Source organism: Pelodiscus sinensis, chromosome 3 (assembly GCF_052426305.1).
Source record: "Pelodiscus sinensis isolate ZL-2025 chromosome 3, ASM5242630v1, whole genome shotgun sequence".
Classification (NCBI taxonomy): domain Eukaryota; kingdom Metazoa; phylum Chordata; order Testudines; family Trionychidae; genus Pelodiscus; species Pelodiscus sinensis.
In genome coordinates this window covers 167,021,225-167,041,327 of record NC_143054.1, presented here as the reverse complement: position 1 = coordinate 167,041,327, position 20,103 = coordinate 167,021,225, and the positions used below count along the sequence as shown (strand labels likewise).

General features: G+C 39.9%; 1 protein-coding gene across 4 annotated transcripts in view; it reads left to right on the top strand.

The window, feature by feature from the left end:
- PRKCE (protein kinase C epsilon) overlaps positions 1-20,103 on the top strand; it is a 465,689-nt gene that overhangs the window by 378,761 nt on the left and 66,825 nt on the right. For all 4 annotated transcript variants that reach the window (XM_075925412.2, XM_089777502.1, XM_089777503.1 and 1 more), the window contains one exon: positions 13,078-13,232. In XM_075925412.2, the coding sequence (XP_075781527.1) occupies positions 13,078-13,232 (155 nt within the window). The remainder of the gene's footprint in view (positions 1-13,077; positions 13,233-20,103) is intronic.

Here is a 20,103-nt window from a genome sequence, read left to right as displayed (position 1 = left end):
GCACCCAGCACATTGTTTGTAGTATCGTTTATAAATTTTCCATTCTGATGACCACAGTGCAGTACAAAGTTTCTTGCTGTGCTGTCAAGCTAGAACCAACTGTTGTCACTGGCTGACCTTTGTTTATAAGTACGTGGGAACATTATTAAAGCACTTCACATAGTAGAGAAGAGCTATTTCTCAGCTAGTGAATATCTTTACTTTGGCAAAGATCTCATTCATTTAGCTCTTTTGAATGCAGCGTAGGGTTTCCCTTCTACCCACAATCTCTCATAAAGTACAAATGAAGAGCCAGTTCCTTTGCTCATGCAAGTAGACCTTACTCATATGAGAGGACCTGTTAGAATCAGTGACTTACTCTAGTGAATAAGATTTGCACAATCAGGTCCTAAAATAAGGGCAGAGATTGAATGCACTTCTCCCCTGCCTTCCACCATGTTATACAAAGTTGCTGAAGTGCCATATATAATGTGATGTTATGGTGGCATGGTCAAATAATAATCCTACAGTCTTCTGTTTGGTCAAGAGTGATTTTGGAATACCACTTATCAAGGCACTGAGAATGAACTAGCCTAGATTAGGGCTTCTAGATGTTATAGTCATACAAATAATAATAGAAGTAGGTAAGGGTATGCCTACACTAGGGGATAAGGTCGAATTAAGATACTCAACTTCAGCTATATTAATTGTGTAGCTGAAGTCGAAGTACCTTAACTCCAGTTTTGGTGCTGTCCATGCTGCAGGAAGTCGAAGGAGCACGCTCTCCCTTCGACTTCCCTTACTCTTTACTACTGGCATTGATTGGAACACACCTCTCAGTTTGAATTAGCTGTCTTCATTAAACTCGCTAATTCAAACCCTGGAAGATTGACAGTGGCAGCGTTGATATTTTCTGTAGTATAGACATATCCTAAGAGCAAATGCAGTGAAGGTGGGTGTTCTAAACAGGAGCCCTGTAGCACAGAGCTATAAGTACATGGTTGATTAATGGATGGTAGAGAAATGATTGTCCCATAGAAGGTAGAAGATTAGTAGATTCAGTGAATAGCAGTACCATTGTGATGAGTTGGTAGAAGAATGAATGCTTCACTTAGTGTCCTCTGATCTTCCTGTGAAGACTACTTTTGAGAAGGAAGGTAGATAAAGAGAATAACTGCCTCTCCTTCTGAGGCACTGGTAACATAAAAAGCAACAAAGAGAATTTGGTGGAAAGTGTTTCTGAAGCAGACAGCACAAGAAATGAAGTTTATGTACAATATGTGTGCACAATGGTTCTAATGGGATTAATTCTCCCAGACATATGTACAGTCTGGATATGTATTTTTCAGTACAATTTTTGTGAGTTCTTAATTACTGTTTGCTTGGCAAGTAAACAAGCATTAGTGTTAGGCTTGGCTTCCTTCTGTGTCCTTCGCACAGGTGTGGCACTGGCAATGGCCTGCAGAGATAGACCTTCAAGCCCTGGCTGCTGGAGGGTGTGTGTGTGTGTGTGTGTGTGTGTGTGTGTGTGTGTGTTGGGGAAGGAGTGTGTGAGCAGCAGAAGCTGCTTGCCAGAGACAGTGATACTGGGTTCTCCTCCTACTCCTCTCCTCCACCCAGCAGGTTCCCATGCAGGGGATCAGTCTCCTCCACATTGCTGCGCTTGAATAGGAACAGATGCTTCCCAAGTGCGGGAATGACCCTATGCTTTGAGCAGCACTATTGTGTGGTTCCATGACCCCAGACTTCTTAGTGGAGGCTTGTTGTGGAAAGGTGTCCCATATGGAGGCTGGAGTAAGGCGGGTTTGTGCAGGAACCTTGTGAGAGAGCCTGAATGGTTCCTGTGTGAGAGCATCATGGGGCTGAGTGCTCCAGACTGGCGCTCCATGTGCACCCACATGAATAGGCTATTGTGTGACCCCTCCCCCCCCAGGCTAAGTGGGCTAAGTGAAGAGCATGCAGCCCCTCACAGCTCATCACCTGCCCCTGCGTGTAGCTAGGGAAAGTTATAGAACTCACTTGAAGTGCCTTCCCCAGGTTGTCCGAAGCCTGGGGGACATCCTGGGAAGGGGGGACTAGCTCCAGGATAAGGAACAGGTCCTGGCTGATGGGCATGGTCACCCGGCTGGCCTTGTACTTCTCCTCCAAAACCCTACCTTTGTGGAGGCTGATGCTGGCCATGCCTTGGCTGCACTCGCTGATGGGAGGAGGGAAGGTGAATGACCCACTCCCAGGATGGCATCAAGCTGTTCGTAGTAGCGGCACGTGTGTGGTGCTGCCCTGCAGTGTCTGCTTTACTCCTTGGACTTGTTGTAGGCCTACCAGAGGTCTTTTATCTTCACACCTGGTCCAGGGGGCTCTGTGGCCGTTGTTGGCCAGGCTGGCAGCCATCAAGCCGTATATATTGGCATTCCTTTTTCTGGTGCGGATATCCTAGAAATTGGTCTCCTCCCCCTAGACCTCAATGAGGTCCAGGATCTCTGCATCAGTCCAAACCAGAGCTCTCCTGCATCCCTGGCCAGTGACAGCTGAGGGTGCTGTGGGAGTGCTGGCAGCTGTGGGAGGCTCAGAGGAAGTATTGGGGTCTGCCATGTCTCTGTCAGCTTCTGCAGTAGGAGACAGGGCTTGCCAAGCTGGCCACAAGCACTAGTCTGCTGTTTTAAGCTCCTCAGGAGAAGGGGAGCAGTGGAGCTGGCAGGAGCGGACAGAGCGGCCACAGGTGCAGCTGTGAGAGGCCTCTGGAGGCCACTTATTTCAAATTAACAGCACCAGATTGTGCACACTAACGCTATTTCAAAATAACAGTTTCAAAATAAGCGTTGTTCCCAGAGGAAAGCAGGGGTACAGATTTCAAAATAACCAGCCCATTATTTCAAAATAACGAGCTTGGTAGTGTGGATGCTCCACTTTTTATTTTGAAATAACTCTCTAGTGTAGGCCAGGGCTTTGAGACCTGTGGGTAAAAGGACTCTGTATGAGCTAAGCATTGATTTTTATCAAGGCCCCCAAAGAAGAATGGAGCATTAAATATATGTGTATATTGTGGATCAGGTCAAATGTTCAAAAACTGGTGAATTACTTATACTTGCAGAAATATCTGTACCTGACATTGTCTGCACAGCTGCATATATTTGTATGCTGAAAAGGCTGATTGTATGTGCCTGTAGCCATGGTGCTTCCATGTATCAGAGTTCCATATACAGAGTAGCTTTTTCGCAAATAAATGACGGTACCGACGTGTGGGTGTTTAGACTGAGGTTGTTTACCTGAAGAATTATGTTTATATGCATAAATGTTATATATGCAGTGGTGGGTATAGCTGAGCAAATCTGAGGATATTAGAGAGGTGAGGTAAAGTACTATCTTTTATTGGACCAACTTAAAAGTTTGTATCTCAAACAGAAGTTGTTCCAATAAAAGATATTATCTCACCCACTTTGTCTTTCTAAATACTATATAGTTAGATACAGTAATCAATACTACTTTAATTTTGGTAAAATAATGAAAAAGGTGATGAGTAGCTTTATTTGGAAGTCTAGCTTTCCTTTGGGAACCTTGGAGACCATTCTACAAGAGTAAGTTTGTCTTCATGACACATTTCAAAGGAGCTGGTCCTGCATGTAAAAGTCCGAGTGGCCATCTTTCAAGGTAGCTAACAGCATAAGCTTCATAGGAGGAGATTAAATTTCATTGGTTTCCTTCTATCTTTGATTATAAACTGGTTTTATAACAGCTATGCTATTCTATCTGGAGGCTGGTGTTCATATTTTACTATAAAAATCAAAATATATACTCATTAGTTGCTGCCAAAACATCATAACGTTTTCTTCCTGATGACAGTGGTATATGTGTAAGTTGGGTATAAAGGGAACATGGGGGTTCGTATATGTTTTTCTGCCATCTGCATGAGGCCATTGAATGAGAGATCTTTACATTTATCTCATCAGAACTGTTCTACTTTGCAAACAGCTCTGAAAGAAAATATGGAGATCAAAGAATTTCATAAAAAGCTTCTCACAGTTCATCTGTCTTGATATGAAGTACTAGCAAGCTCACCCTGCTTGCCTTGCCCTCCAAAATGACTGGAACTATAAAATGGGCAATTTCTGCACAGCATCCAAGTTATGAATGGCCCTGGGGTAAGGAGAGAAGGGTAGGCTTGCCGGATGGTTTCAACAAAAATACTGGACATACTTGACATTACACCACAACCTACATTACATCTTATTTAGAAAATACCGGACATTTATATTTTCTCATTGATATTTTCTCAGTGTGTTTCCTGAACAGATAGCTCAAATACTGGACTGTCCGGTTCAAAACCGGACACATGGCAACCCTAGAGAAGGGCTCAAAGCAAGGCCATTGACAGGGGGTGGCAAAGGAGGCAGCTTCCCTGGGGCCTAGCCATTTAAAAGGACCCAGAGCTCCTGGCTGCCATCACAACCTTGGCAGTGGTATCCCCCAGCTCCTCCACTTCTGCCAAAGGCTCTGTTATTTCTGGGGTGAGAGGAGGCAGAGTCTAGCAAAAACTCTCATTAGCTCTGGCACAAATAGATCTGGCAGAATCCTGCCCCTGGGAGAATCACATTACTGTATTTTACAGGGACAGAAAAGAGACACTCTTCTGAGCTGCCGGAGGGCACGCAGCTCTGCACCACCCCAACTTAGTGCAGAGCCTGAAAAGATTTATAACTAGCCAAAATGTTCAGCTGTGAGACTGTTTGACTGTAGGCTAATATATTAGTTTGGAATGGTGGATTTTCCAAATGTTTTTATTTGTGTTTGCTCCAAAAAGTTGAAAAAAGAAAACACAGAAGGGGTTAAGCTGATGAACATAGCAGTCAACTTGCTGCTGCTCTGAACCTGCATGTCCAGGCCTAACATCTGTTGTAATATTAAACACTTAATACTAATCTAAAACCCAATATTTTCATTGGATGGGAGCCTCAACATTAAACTTCTGGGGCTTTGGATCATAGGATTAGATATTTACAATGGTGGGTGCTACAGAAAACTCTTAAGATAGGTAGAAAATCTCATCTCCAACAATGATCAGGAAACACAGTAACAAAAATACATACATTAAAAATCAGAGTAACTATCTGACAATCAGTGTTCCCTCTAACCTCTTTAATCCACATTCTGTTTTTGAGTTATTTTTGGGACATGAAAGATTGCGCAAAAACAAATGCTATTCTAATTCTAAAAAACAACTTAATATACAAAAGGAAGTCAATGGCAAAATCCCCAGGGCAAACATCATAGATGAAGCCTGTTTTGTGCAAGTTAAAATTGGAGCACAAGCATCATGGCAACTAAAATGATTAGGGGGTTTGGAATGGGTCCCATATGAGGAGAGATTAAAGAGACTAGGACTTTTCAGCTTGGAAAAGAGAGTAAGGGGGGATATGATAGAGGTCTATAAAATCATGAGTGGTGTGGAGGAAGTTAATAAAGAAAAGTTATTTACTTGTTCCCATAATATAAGAACTAGGGGCCACCAAATGAAATTAATGGGCAGCAGATTTAAAACAAATAAAAGGAAGTTTTTCTTCACACAGCACATAGTCAATCAGTGGAACTCCTTGCCTGAGGAGATTCTGAAGGCTAGGTCTATGACAGGGTTTAAAAGAGAACTAGATAAATTCATGGAGGTTAAGTGCATTAATGGCTATTAGCCAATAGGGGTAAGGAATGGTGTCCCTAGATTCTGTTTGTCAGAGGGTGGAGATGGATGGCAGGAGAGAGATCACTTGATCATTACCTGTTCGGTTCACTCCCTCTGGGACACCTGGCATTGGCCACTGTCTGCAGACAGGGTACTGGGCTAGATGGACCTTTGGTCTGACCCAGTATGGCCATTCTTATGTTCTTATGTTCTAATCTAACAGACATTATAAAAAGCTTTGTACAGGCTTATAAAGCATTAGTTTGAAAACCTAACTTGCATTCATGATATAGGCTTTCTTGACCACATCACAGCTTGTTGTTTCCCATTACTTGGCTAGAATGTGTAGATGAAGTTATGTAATTGCTCTGGCAACTCTTATCCCTTAGCTCTTCACAATCCACCTAAGCACATAGTAGGATTGTACAGGTATCACTCAGAACCAATTGTTATTCCTGCCATAACCTGCCTGGACCATTGCTGGGTCTGTACATACTATGGGCCAAATATGGGCCAAGTCCGGTAATATAAAGTAGTTAGATTGTGAAAAGAAAAGGGTATAGGTTTAATGCTGATTTTCCCTTCTGATTTATAGGTAAACATGTGTATTCCATCAGGCTGCCCACCACAAGCTATTTTTATTTCTGGATTTTTTTTTTCTATCCAGAGAATTCTAATAGTGGTTTCCCTGGAACAGCCTGAAAACTAGCATGGACTATTCAGACACACACCAAGTAGTGTTAACAACATTGTTCTGTCTACTCCCCTCAAATATCCCTCATTATACTTTGGAGGGATCATCACAAGGCATGGGGGCCATCTTGATCTTTATGTCTGTTCAGACCTTGAATTTATTATTGAAGTTTTCAGCAAAGATGAGACTTCTCCACCAAGTCTTGAGAGCTTGCTATAATGATTTCAGTAAAGCTTCTTGCAAATGGTGATAATCATAGTAGCAATGACTTATGAATAACACCCCGCACTAACATACAGTAAAAGTTTTTACTTCAGACTTCCAAAGGTCTTCACAAACTATAGAATTCTTTATTTTAAACAGAAATCACTACACCCTCTGCTGAAATGCAGCCAGTTCTTGAAAGGAAAGTGGCAACTATTTAACAGCACACGTTGATATTATACAACCGTTTAGGACAGTAAGGGTGTGTCTACATTACAGGTTTTTTTTAAAGTGGCCTTTTTTCAAAAAAACTTCACCTGCGTCTAGACAGCTGCTGCATTCTTTTGAAATTAAATCGAAAGAACGCGGCAGTTTTTTCAACCGCGGAAAATGTCATTTTATGAGGAATAACGCCCTTTTTCAAAAGTGCTCTTTCGAAAAAAGGCGTTATTGAATGCAAACCATGTTTTTTCGAAAGAGAGCATACAGACTACCTGGGTGCTCTCTTTCGAAAAAGCGGCTCTTTTTCGAAAATAATGGTTGCTAGATTATCTCTTTTGAAAGAAGCTTTTTCGAAAGATTATTTTGAAAAAGCCTCTTTCGAAAGAGGCTTGTAGTCTAGACATAGACTTAGTGAAGAAGTTTATGCTATCTTCTTCAACTGTCAGCTACAGCTGACCTATGTGGGTTTATATTTAGAAAGTATCTTGCTACCAACTGGGTTATCCAGCCCCTAAAACATTTGTAAAATGTTAGATAGAAATGCAATTGAGAAGTATATTTATTTAGGATCTTATATATCCATCATCTCATAACTTTTAACTGCTTACAGGCAGGGGAAGAGGGGACACTCCAGCCTGGCCAAGTTTTATTTCTGTGTATTTCTCTATATCTCTTGTCTTACATATACTGTACATTTTGCAGATGGCCCTTTCCTAGATTGGGGTTGGAAGAGATGTTTGGCTCCAGGATTCTGGTTCATTTCTATCTCGGGTTCTTTACGGCTCTCATTTAGTTTTGTGTACTAAGTCCAATGTATCTGTGCAATTTCAATCAGAAGCAGGAAATGTTTATTCAAGTTCTAATGGGTGGGACAGTTGTTGCAGTTTTAGGTAATTTTAAACAAACTGTTTGAGCATCCTGTTTAAATAAGAGTTAAGTAATCACAGTTGTGTGCTAGTTGGGAAAGAATTTCATATATTCATGATTCGAATAAAATATCATCTTACACAGCATATCAAAGAGATGATATATTTTATCTGGCTTCTTGTTAATTGTGACTTTTGTTTTGATAATAAGTTTAGTACTTTTATAGCAAAAAACACTGTCATTTAACAGAAGATATAAGTCATGTATGAGCTATTTTTATGCGTTAAATTTACTCTTAATCAATTTACTTATCTTTGTGCTCTACCAATACATTTTCTTTACACACTGTGATCTAATGAAATGTTAAGTGAAAAACAAAGAGTGGACTGTTATAATTATAAATTCTTAAAAGGGCTAGGCAGTGACCTGTTCTCAGTGGTAAACAATACATCAAAAGCTGCCATTCCCAGTCTCAGCTTTTGTTTGAGATTTGCATGGAAGTTTGTTCCCCATGATAGTATCTTTTCACATATAAACAAATAATAGGTTATAGAGAATCATGTATCGACACAAAACTAATTAGCAAGACTATCTAGCCCTGCTAAGACTTTCTTAGTCATTAGTCACACTTCCTCAAAGATGAACTAGGATGGCCCAATTGTGTCCTCAAAGATGATTACTGTTGTCTATTTCTGGAGATGACCACAGTGTTCCAAACAGAAAAGGAGGCTTGGTCTGTGCCTCAAAGAACTTAGTCTAAAGAGAAAGAGAGGGCAGAAAGACCAAGAGTAGCATATAAAGACCAAAAGTAAACCAAATATGTCAGAATCAAATGTGGGTGTTTATAACTGTAGAGAGGAAAAGGTGATGGGAATCAGGACAGGAGATAATGATGACTTGGATGTAGGCTTTTGTTGTAGAGATAGAAAATAAAAGATAGATCGTAGAAATATTGAGGAGAGTGAAGAGGTAGGATTTGTACAAAGCTTGAAGGAGTGGGATGAGAGAGGCTGAATCAAATATAGCCTCAGCTGACAGGCTTTACTGGCTGAGAGGAAGGTTATGGTACTGAAGGTGACAAAGAAAGAGGATAATTGAGAAGAAAGTGAAGGATTTTGGTTTTGCCCAAAGAGGAGCATAAGATGAGAGTGAGACAGCCAGGAGGCTTTATCATCAAAGCATTTCAAGAGCAAGCCAGCTGTGAGAGACATTACAGCAATACCTGCCTGAGAAACTCTCCACCTTGCCTGATAACAACACTGGCAATCAAGAGCACTGGTATCAACTGAAAAATACATTCACAGAGCATGTACTGAAACTATAGGCTATTTCGCTCATCAGCACCAAGACTGGTTTGACAAAAACAACAAGGAAATCCTGGCATTAATTCAACAGAAAACAACTGCATTCTTTAACTGGTGAAATTATTCCTCTAAGGAGGCTAAGCGACATAAAAAATAAGTGGTGGTAAGAGAAAGCTTCTGGGATTACATGAGAATCTTCGTTTAAGCAACAAAAGCTATATATGGGCCAAGCTTTAAAGGCCCAACCCCCTTACTTTCCCAGGATGGTTCCACACTCCTCAAGGACAGAGAGGCCATTAAATAATGCTGGAAGGAGCCCTTTGAGAGCCTACTAAACCACTAAGCTTCAGTCTCTGAAGACATCAAGTCTATTCTACAATGCTCAGCAGTGGAACACCTTGCTAATCCTCCGTCTTCTGAGGAAGTACAACGTGCCATCACCTTGACAAAAAAAATCATAGGACACCAGGCCCAGATGAAATCCCAACTGAGATTTTTAAAGATGGTAGAGCAATGATCCAGGACAAACTTTGCCAATTCCTCAACAAAATCTGCACTTTTGAAGAAATTCCACCTGACTTTCAGATTGCCAACATTGTTACAATATTCAAGAAAGGGGACAAATCTTTGTGGGCCCTGGAAAGGTATTGCCCTTCTCTCAGTTGCAGAGAAAATCCTTGCCTGGATTCTACTAAACAGCCTTCTCACCCTTGATGAGGAACTTCTCCTTGAATCATAGTGTGACTTCAGGCCATAATCTTTGTGACACAATAGATTCAGGAGAAGTGCAGAGTGCAACACCAGCAGCTGTTCATTGCATTTCTCAATCTAACCAAGCCCTTTGACTTGATCAGTTGTGATGCCCCTACGGAAGGTGCTGTGTAGGTTTGGAAGTCCACAGAAATTCATTCATCATCAGACTATTCCAGGATGGAATGATTCACATATTCCTGTGCAACAGCTCAGAAACCAAACCATTCATCATGGTATCAAGCAGAATTGTGTTATTGCTTTAAGACTCTTCCCATTTATCTTGCAGTGATCCTGATTCCCATCTGTGACCACCTTCCTAATGGAATCGGGACTGAGTATCATATGGATGGCCAACTCCTCAATCGTCAATGTCTCCACATAAAATCTAAGATCACAGGAATTGGCATCACCGACCTTCAGTATGCAGATGACAGGCAGATTTGCAAGTTATCAAAAGAGATGTAGCTGAAACCAAAGGAAACGCTATAGTATCATGGGAATACAAATTAAAGTTGAAAGTTTTTATTATTGTCTTCCAGACTGTTTAACCCAAATCATCTCTGCCCTAAGACACTGGTTCCCATGGTCTGTGTTTTCATTTCTTATTTTAAGTGTTTTCATTCAACCATAACATCTTAGAATTCAAGGGAGAGAAGGTTAGACTAATGGAAAAACAAAAACATTTTTAAAAAACCTTGAATTACTTCAAAAACATGTTTGTTTATTTTACAGACCTTTGCTTTTGTTTGTTTGTTTTGCATAACAGATTCCAAAAGGCCATTAATATATAATGGCTTGTTTGTGATCTTTCCTTTTATTTCAGTTGATGTAATAAATAATTCCCAGGATTGCTTCACATTTATTTTGTTAATAAAAACATACTTCTCAAATGTTATGGAATCCCAAATATACTCCTAATGAATTTTGGAACAAACTGATTAATAAGGACCACGTCTAATACTTAATTGTTCTAAATACTGTACAATACTTTGTTCTGTTTACTTTGTATCCTTTTCTTTTTAACGTTTGAATAAATCCTGAACACACATCTGATGAATGATGTGTTCTCATATGTGCCTCAGCTTCTGTACAGGGAAGTGAACTATGAGGTTGAAAATCTGGTTGTATTTAAGTCAATGGGAATTTTGCCATTGAGTTCATTAGGCCCAGGATCTCATCCTGAGAGAGACAGAGAGAGGGTAAAATTGGAGAAAACATAGGAGATGATAAATAATAAACCTATTCTAAGAATTAGGAACCCAAATTGTGGGTGCTGAAGGTTTAATGGAAATATCTAGAAGTACATTTTTTCTTAGCTGGTACTATAGCGATGGGAACTGAAAAATACCTAGGTAATTAGACTTCTCAAACAGAGTTTGATATAGATGTGAACGCATGTCCCTATTTTAGTGTAGATTTATGGCCTGTCCAGATTGAGCAGATCCTTTCTCTAGAGCAGGAGTGGGGATCCTTTTTTGGGTTGGGGGCCAACTCATTTTCTTCCCCCACATCCTCCACCTGTCACCTTTACTGAGTTAGCCAAATGTTTCAAGTCCCCTTCAGGAAAGCCTCTGTATTCAGGATAGAATTTATGCACATGCTTAATTTAAGTCAGTGGAGTTTAAGTGCTTTACTGATTTTGGGCTTGAGAGCAGATCACTGAAGACAATCAATTGACGAGTTTTGAGACCAACAACATTGAATAAGATTAGTCCATTAAAAAGTGTTAATCTATTAAATGTGTGATCTGTTTTAGACTGTATGCATAGCAAGCCATATTTTAATATTAATAAAAAATCTGAAAATAGAGTTACAAGCAAAAGGAGAAAGCATAAAGGCAGGGATTACACTAATAGAGTTAAGATGGGCAAAAGACTTTTGGAGAAAATAGTACAAAGATTAATAAAATGTGTATATCATATTATTTGCCTTTAGTTGTTGATCTTCAATATCTGTTTGTGTTGTAAGGTCTTTGGGTCAGGGACAATTAAAATGCATATTTGGTTTCCAAGTGCTGCCAATTCCTACTATTTCATATTGTGACTCTTACAATATTTGGTGGTTTTTTTGAAAGACCCAGCTTGTAAAGTCATGTCACTGTGTGAGAATGGCAGTTGCTACTGAAAATGAAGAGGGATTCTTCCCATCATGGCTATAAGAGAAAACTATAAAAACATGAACTCTGAAGGTTCAAGAACCAGAAGACAATTAAAAAGAACCCCAAATAGATTAAAATCAAATTATATTTAGGCTAATCTTATCATTTTTATGAAAGCCTTACTCTTGATGTTTGCTGCTGGCAATACTAGTTTCTATATACATAATTATTAGTAATATGCATTGTGAAGTTATACATTGGAAAAAAGGTATTTTATAGACTGCGGCTACATCTAGACTGCATCCCTCTGTCGACAGAGGGATGCGGATGAAGCACATTGAAATTGCTAATGAATCTGGGATTTAAATATCCCGTGCTTCATTAGCATAAACATGGCTGCCGCTTTTTTTTGACACAGACTTTTGTTGAGAAAAAACAGCAGTCTAGATGCGGATCTGTCAACAATAAACCCTTTTTCAACAGATCCTGTAAACCTCATTTTTTGAGGAATATAGGATCTGTCGAAAAAGGGTTATAGTTGGCAGATCTGCGTCTAGACTGCTGTTTTTGTCGACAAAATTCCGTGTAGAAAAAAAACAGCAGCCATGTTTATGCTAATGAAGCATGGGATATTTAAATCCCGGCTTCATTAGCAATTTCGATGTGCTTCGTCCACATCCCTTTGTCAACAGAGGGATGAAGTCTAGCCGTAGCCTGAGAGTGGCTGATAATATATAGGGATAAGCAGGGATCGACAAATAATACAATCTACTCGCTACGAGCGAGTAGATTGTAACCCGGAAGAGCCGGGTTCGGGCGATCTGCACATGCGCAGAACGATCTGAGCATGCACAGATCACCAGACAACGCGGCTGGCGAGCGGGGCTCGCCGCGGTTCGGCGAGCCCTGGGGATAAGGAGCCAGGTGGACAGATAACCTGCAAAATCATCCTGCTGCCCTTCAGCGGCTGACAGAATCAACTTGTCTTATAATGTTTATTTTAAATGTTTTTAAACATCATGTAAATATTTATTTAAAATACAAAGCTGATTAATAATCCTTATTACATGTTAATTATGTTTGAATTTCCTTCTCTCTTTTGCTCATTCTTTCTTGATTCAGTCTTCCCTTGCTTTTTTTTGTCAGCTTTCTTCAGTTCAGAATTGTAGCGTTTGTTTCTTCAGTTTCTTGACGCAAATCCTGCTGTTGCTTAATGTGTAGCTAAAGCAGCCCTTTGTGTGGCTAAAATAAATTAGCTAAATAGCACTGTTTTAATTAATTTCAGGACCGCCTCTTTTTCGTCATGGAATATGTAAATGGAGGAGATCTAATGTTTCAAATTCAGCGCTCACGCAAATTTGATGAGCCTCGATCCCGCTTCTATGCTGCAGAAGTCACATCAGCACTCATGTTTCTCCACCAACATGGTGTCATCTACAGGTACTTTTTTGATTAAGAATAAAGTATTCTTGGGGCTGAATTTGGCTGAAATCCTCTGTCTCTTAGCAACCAGATTTAGATTAGTTGTTTGTTCCAATTTGCTTACATAGAACTTTTTTTGGCAGTTTATCATTCAGAATGTTAACATTTGAATAGTCTCTGCAGCAACTGCCAGCTGTGTGTGCCAGTTCTGTATTATAGTACAAATAAAGCTTTTTTTAAAAGCTTGGCACATTCTGACCTAGGGGTGACCTTTTTTGCAGATCAGTGCAATCGCTTCACTTTCCTCTCTGTGCCATAGATTTCCTCTTGCTTTCGAACTCCCTGCCACTTCCTGAGTTTGTTTGTCCTAGTTGTCTCCAGTCTGATAGAATCGGGATAGCAATTTGCAATATCCTTTCTTCTTAACTGTTAGGGTGAAATCTCAAACCCTAACAGGAAGTGGCTCCTTGCAGACAATTTGGATTTGCTTGTTACTGCTCGAAGTCCCCATATGAACAAAAAATTAAACTAAATCACTTGTCTTCCCGTTAGAAAAAACAAAACAATTTATGAATATTTGTGTTGTGCTGTGAAAAATGCCTTTGTTAAAAAATATTATTAGAAATGAAGAACCACTTGATAGATTTTCACTGTTATCCATATGTTTATTAAGTCCTTTATCTTGTCGTTTCACCCTTCCTCTCTTTTTGAATTATTTTTGGCAGCTTGTCACCACGTGCGATAAATCCTGGCTGCCTGAAGAAAGCAGACTAGCTGTAGGTTTTGAGATGTGGGTCTTTTAAGCCTTACTGAGATCTCAAAGTCTGTTGAGGGTCATAGATACATATTGGAGTTTTTGATCTTGCAACTCCCCCTCTCAAATTTTCAGTCTGATTTATGGTAGTGAAGTGAGGGAGAAACCTAGTTTTTTCATTAAAAAATAAAAGTCTAGCTGAGGACATGGAATTTAGAACACTGATAGGCTTGTTTTTAAAGATGCTTTTTTAGAGCTACTTGGAAAATGGACTGGTCAAAATTTTTCTATAAAAAACCTGTTTTTCAGTAGAAAAATTGGGTTTTGACATAATGAAAATTTTCACAGAAAGTATTTGTTTTCTGAGGACAATTTCAGCTTTTTATCAAAACACTTATGAATACACTTTTTATCCAGGGGTCACCATTTTAAAAGTTAGCATTTCCAAGTTACTTCAGTGTGGTATTTTGAATATTGCAGTTGCCCGGTGGGACTTGGAGGCTGCCTGGCAGTGGGGCTAAGAGCTTGATAGCTAAGCTTTCCAGTGGTGAATGGAGGAGCTCAGGACCAGGGTTACTACTCAGTGACGGAGCCAGGAGCCCAGCAGTCCTGCTGCCTCCTGGCAGAGCTACCCGGAATAGCCAGGAGGCTTCAGGGCTTCCCGGCGGGGCTGGAGTTCAGTAGTGGGGCTGCCACCATGCAGTGCAACTGAACTCGGGGGGGGGGGGGGGCGAGCTGCCCCGTGAGGCCAGGAGCCCTGTGTGTGGAGGGGCCTGCGGCAATGGGGAACCGGCCAGGTGGCTGGTAGCCAGGACATGGCTGGGGGGAGCCCATGGCAGGGGAGTGGAAATGACCTCCCATGGTCCAGCAAAATTCCTCATCCAGGACCAATTAGGTCCTGAGGCTGCCAGACCATGTATTAGGAGAGGCTCCAACACCTGCAGCACCCATCCTGGTGGAAGGAGCCAAATAGTTGGGGAATGTCCTCAAAGATGCATTGAAGCCAGCATATGAAAGTGCATGATAAAGAAGTGGTTACATTCTTCCTTCCTCTACCTTGGGGGGAGAGGGCAGATGATTGAGACCTGAATGGATTTTGCTGTTTCCCTTGTCCAATAGTGGGAATGCTCTGATCCTGAGAAGCAGAAACATGAGCTTGAGTTCTGCCATGTAAACTGGCTGATTCCTGAAAGACTTCCAACCCTCTACAATGATGCAAGATTATTTGGCTCTTAAAAGTGTCTATGGTACTACTATAGTGGTAAAGACCTGTATTATCATTTCTGCCATACCTATCAGAAGCCCCACGAACAACTGTCAGGCTTCATTAGAAAAGTAGATTTATTTCAGCAGGTAGTGTGTAAGGAATCCCCACCATGCACACTGATTGTGTGAGGTTGGACCAGATCCTTTAGGGCATTCAAAAAGATGGATTGATGTTGTAGGGACTGCAGCTGAGGGAGCAGGCCCCAAACCCACCCCCATTCCACAATCTCATTCAAGAGATAAATGAAGAGGAGGAGTGATTATTACAAGCGGATACAGTGATACAGTCAAAGGAGGCAGGGAGTCACTCCAGCACCATGCTCAGTGAGAAGGAAGAGGTCCCCTCAGCAGCAGCATTGCTGAGAGATTTGACCGAAGAAGTATCTGTAATTAAGGCACAGGAGGCTCCTCTGAGGGGGTTCCTCTGTGCCATGCTCAAGAGGAGACAGTAGCAGGAGGGGTGGTCGCCTATGAGAATGTCTCCTTTACAACTGTATACATCCAAGCCCTAAGATTTGCTCCAATCCCACAAACAAAGACAAACACCTGTCCTTTATTTATTCTTGGATCTGGACTTCTAATACTCCTGTCATCTGAAGAAGTGGGTTGTGCCCATGAAAGCTCATGCTACCATTTACATGTTTTCTTAGTCTTAAAGGTGCTACTAGTCTATTTGTTGTTTTTTAAATTTTTCCTTTACAATTATGGGAGAGATGGGCACTATGCCTTGGACTGGCAAAACAAGACAGGCCATGCACAGGTATCTTGAGATTGCAGCAAACCATTGGGGAGCTTCAGGGAAATGCCAATAGGAAATGCCCCCCAAGACCCTGAAATCCCAAGGTTCCCCAGCAAAAACTACAAACATCCAAAGAGGAAATCACAGCTACACCTTTTGGGAGAGAGAGTTTCCAGTTTGGGAATTCCCCTATTTCTAGATAATGGAAAGATTGCACGTGTGAGAAATTAGTCAAGAGGAAGACTGTTTTCTTTGTGCACCAGTGGCACATATGCTCATGATGTAGATTACCATATCCACATGCAGGATGGTCAGCCTTTTTGAGAAATGTTAACAGGGGTTGCGTTGGGTTACTTAGGGAGGTGGCGGAATCTCCATCCTTCCTTATTTTTAAGACCAAGTTTGACAAAGCCCTGGCTGGAATGATTTAGTTGTGGTTAGTTCTGCTTTCAGCAGGAGGTTGGACTAGATGACGTCCTGAAGTCTATTCCAGCCCTAATTTTCTATGCTTCTGTGTGGTTCTTTCTACTGTAGAATGTTTTAAAACTTCCTTCTGGAACTTAAGACATTTCTCAATTTAGATGGGAAACATCAAACTTCCAGACGAATTTGGTATATTAGGAAAGAGAAATGGGTATATAACATTAAGAAGAAGGTATATTAACAACCCTGCCCTAATTTGGGGAATGGTATGTTGTTTCCCAGGAGCGTTCCCAATAGGAAGATCAGCATCGTTATTTTTTTACGCATGTTTATTTGGTGCAAGATTTTCCTTGTTTAATGTCTGTTTTTATAATGTTACCTTATGTAAATAAAACTGCCGTCCTTACTTTACAATAATATTATGGGAGTGAGTTAATGTTAAATAAAAGAGCTTAGGAGGGAGTGCCAAGTTTACATTCCTGGGAGGGCAACCATGTTCTTTCAGACACTGTAGGAAGGGGAATAGCACTTCAAGACAGATAACAGCAAAACCTTATTGCTCACAGGAAGTATAAAATATTTATTTTCTGCTTTGAATGTCAATTATTTTAGGATGTTTGATATTTCTGTTTTTACTTTCATAACAGGAAAAAGTGTATTATTTTCCTGCACTTGATAAGTAGACTTTAACCAAGGCATATTCATGTGAAATAAAAATCTATTATACTGCAGCACATGCTTAATACTATGGTTTATTAAAATCACTCAGTCACTGCAGTTTTCACTACAATACTGAAAAATGTCTTTGTTGTGTCTATGGCAACATATACATGAATATAATGGATTGGAATCCATTATAATTTTTGGTCAATTTTTCTCTAAACAGTGAAATGAGATTAAATTTGAATTTATTTTCCATTGCATTGAAATCTTGAAGACAGAATCCTAAATGTAAGTCCTTGTTATTTGAAGGCTGAGAAACAAACTGACAGATGCTGGGGAATTGAAGCTGAAGCTGAGTCTCTTAAAGTTTGTCTCTAAAACAGTTGATATTTCTCTCTCATCATTCCGGCAATGTTTTAAAATGTGATTTTGACCACTTGCATGCTGTTGAATGCACTTTCAAATGTTCCATGGTAATATGTGGAACAGCGCCCAAGGCAAACAGTTCTTGGGTGCTGTTTCACATATTACCACGGAACATAGGCACGTCAAAAGGTTTGCACCATACTTTTGGGCAAAAGAGTGCAGCAGAGAAGGGGATAACTTAGTGTCATTGTTGATCCGACATGTTTAAGCAGCTCTTAATCTCACTTACTGTTCAACAATTGATCATGTTTTTTGAGGAAAACATGGGGCTGGAGGATTGAAAATATGACTATTTAAAATGTGGTTATTGTCATTCAAATATTTTAATAACCCCAATATTTTCTATGTTTTGAAACAAATATAATTGTTTAACATTTTTAATTTTCATTTTTCATTTTCTGTCTTTTTTTATTTGTTTTTGTTTAGGTTTTTTTTCATTGTCAGTTTTGATTGATCAACTGAGTTACAGGGGATCCACTTGAGCAAGCTTTTTGGTTTCACTCTGTGCATGTTTTAGGTTTCACTTTATCTGTTTTAACTCAATGAGACAATGTCTAGACCGCCGAGAAAAATTGGAAAAAGATACGCAAATTGTAGACTGCAATTTGCGTATCTTTTTCTGCTTTTTTTCTAAAAGAGGCTTTTCTGAAATTTGGTCCATCTACATGGGGCCAAATTTCAGAAAAAACCCTATTTTGGAACATCCCTTATTCCTCTTACCGAGAGGAATAAAGGGATGCCAAAAGAACACGCCCACTTTTTTGGAAACTGTTCCTTGCACGTGACAGAGCTTTTCAAGCTCTGCAGTTTAGACATAGCCTGAGTGTCCTCACATGCATAAAGCTAAATGTGTGCATGAATGCCTGTGGGACTGGGGACTTGGGAGTTTTCAGAATTGAATTTTTAATATATCAAAACAGAAAAAATATCATTTTTGGACATTACAATTTTTAAATAAACAAAGCTGCAACAAATTTTGTAAAATTGAAAAAGCTGCCCAGTATTGAAAATCATAAAAACAAACAAAAAAGAATTATTTATACTTGCAGCATTTTAATTTCCAGTTTAGATGCTCTTCCGTGTACGCGTAAAGAAAAAGAAAATTAATTAATTTGGAGATGGACTAAAATGACTTGAAGTTACATAAACATGACAGCTTTGAATCTGTTAGCAGTTTCTACTTTAACATGATTTGTACCTAGTGTTGAACAATAACCAACAGTACCTACATCTATGAGCTGTTTCAATAGAGATCCATTAAGCCAATTCACCTGAAGGCAAAGTGCCAACTGTGTCAATAATCAAAGGGAAAAGATGTAATAACACTAACTGATCAAAGAGGAGAAATTGCATTCCTCTGTAAAAAGGAGAGCTAGAAGCTAGACATCTTGGCACTTAATTTGGAACCACCAAGGCCAATGCCAGGAGTAAGGTAGAACACCTAAGTACCAGAAAGAATGCCAAATAGGAAACCAGCTAGTAAGAAATCCAACATTTTTAGCAGAGCAGAATAGCCAATGCAAGGATTTCACCAGGAAGACTTCAGATAAACCATAATCAACCTAGAAGTGGGAACCAGGGAATGAAACAAAGTGGATCCACTTCCAAGATTGTGCTGAAAAGTGGTATGGCTACAATATATAGGGATCACTTAATGCTCTAACTCTGATCAAAATTAATGTTGACAGAAAGAATATTTTTTGTTATTTGCTAAGCCAAACCTGAAAGACAGTTGTTCTTCAGTAACAGAAAAAAAAATTAAGCCAATGTGGTAAAATGTATTGATACCAACAGAAAAGTGATTAGAAAAGAAAGGAACAAAGCAAGTCATCAGTGTAATAAAAATTTTCATGTACATTTTAGATTAAATTACTAAAGAGGACAATAAAAAAACACCTTGACAATTAACTAAACTAACTTACAAGTTTAATAGGATGTCGGGTTTACAATTCAGTCTACTGTAAATAAAAGGGAAATAAAATTAAGGCAAACTATAGGTAGAGCTGGTAACTTGTTTTGGATTTAACGAAAATTTAATGAAATTCATAAGTATTGTTTGTCACATGGTTTGCCTACATGACCATTTTTTTTATAGTCTTTTCATCGCACACATTCCTCCTGTGTGGAACTGAAAGAAAATTTGCCCCTGCCATTCGGTAGATCTCCTTTCTAGAAAATTTATACTTAGCTGGAGGATTTAGATCGGAATAATTATATTTATAGGGCAGCTATTCCTATCATCATAGAATCATAGAACACTAGAACTGGGAGGGACATCGTGAGGTCATTGAGTCCAGTCCTCTGCCCTCATAGCAGGACCAAGCACTGTCTAGACCATCCCTGATAGATGTCTATCTAACCTGCTCAAAGGGTAAGTTCGAACTAGAGTGGCTAATATAGTCATTCGAACTTGCAAATGAAGCCCGGGATTTAAATATCCTGGGCTTTATTTGCATGTTCCCAGGCACTGCCATTTTTAAATGCTCCATAGTTCAAACTCTCTGCCCGCGGCTACACGAGGCATGGGCTAGGTAGTTCAAATTAAAGCTCCTAATTCGAACTACCATTACTCATCCTGCAATGAGGAGAAATGGTAGTTCGAATTAGGAGCTTTAATT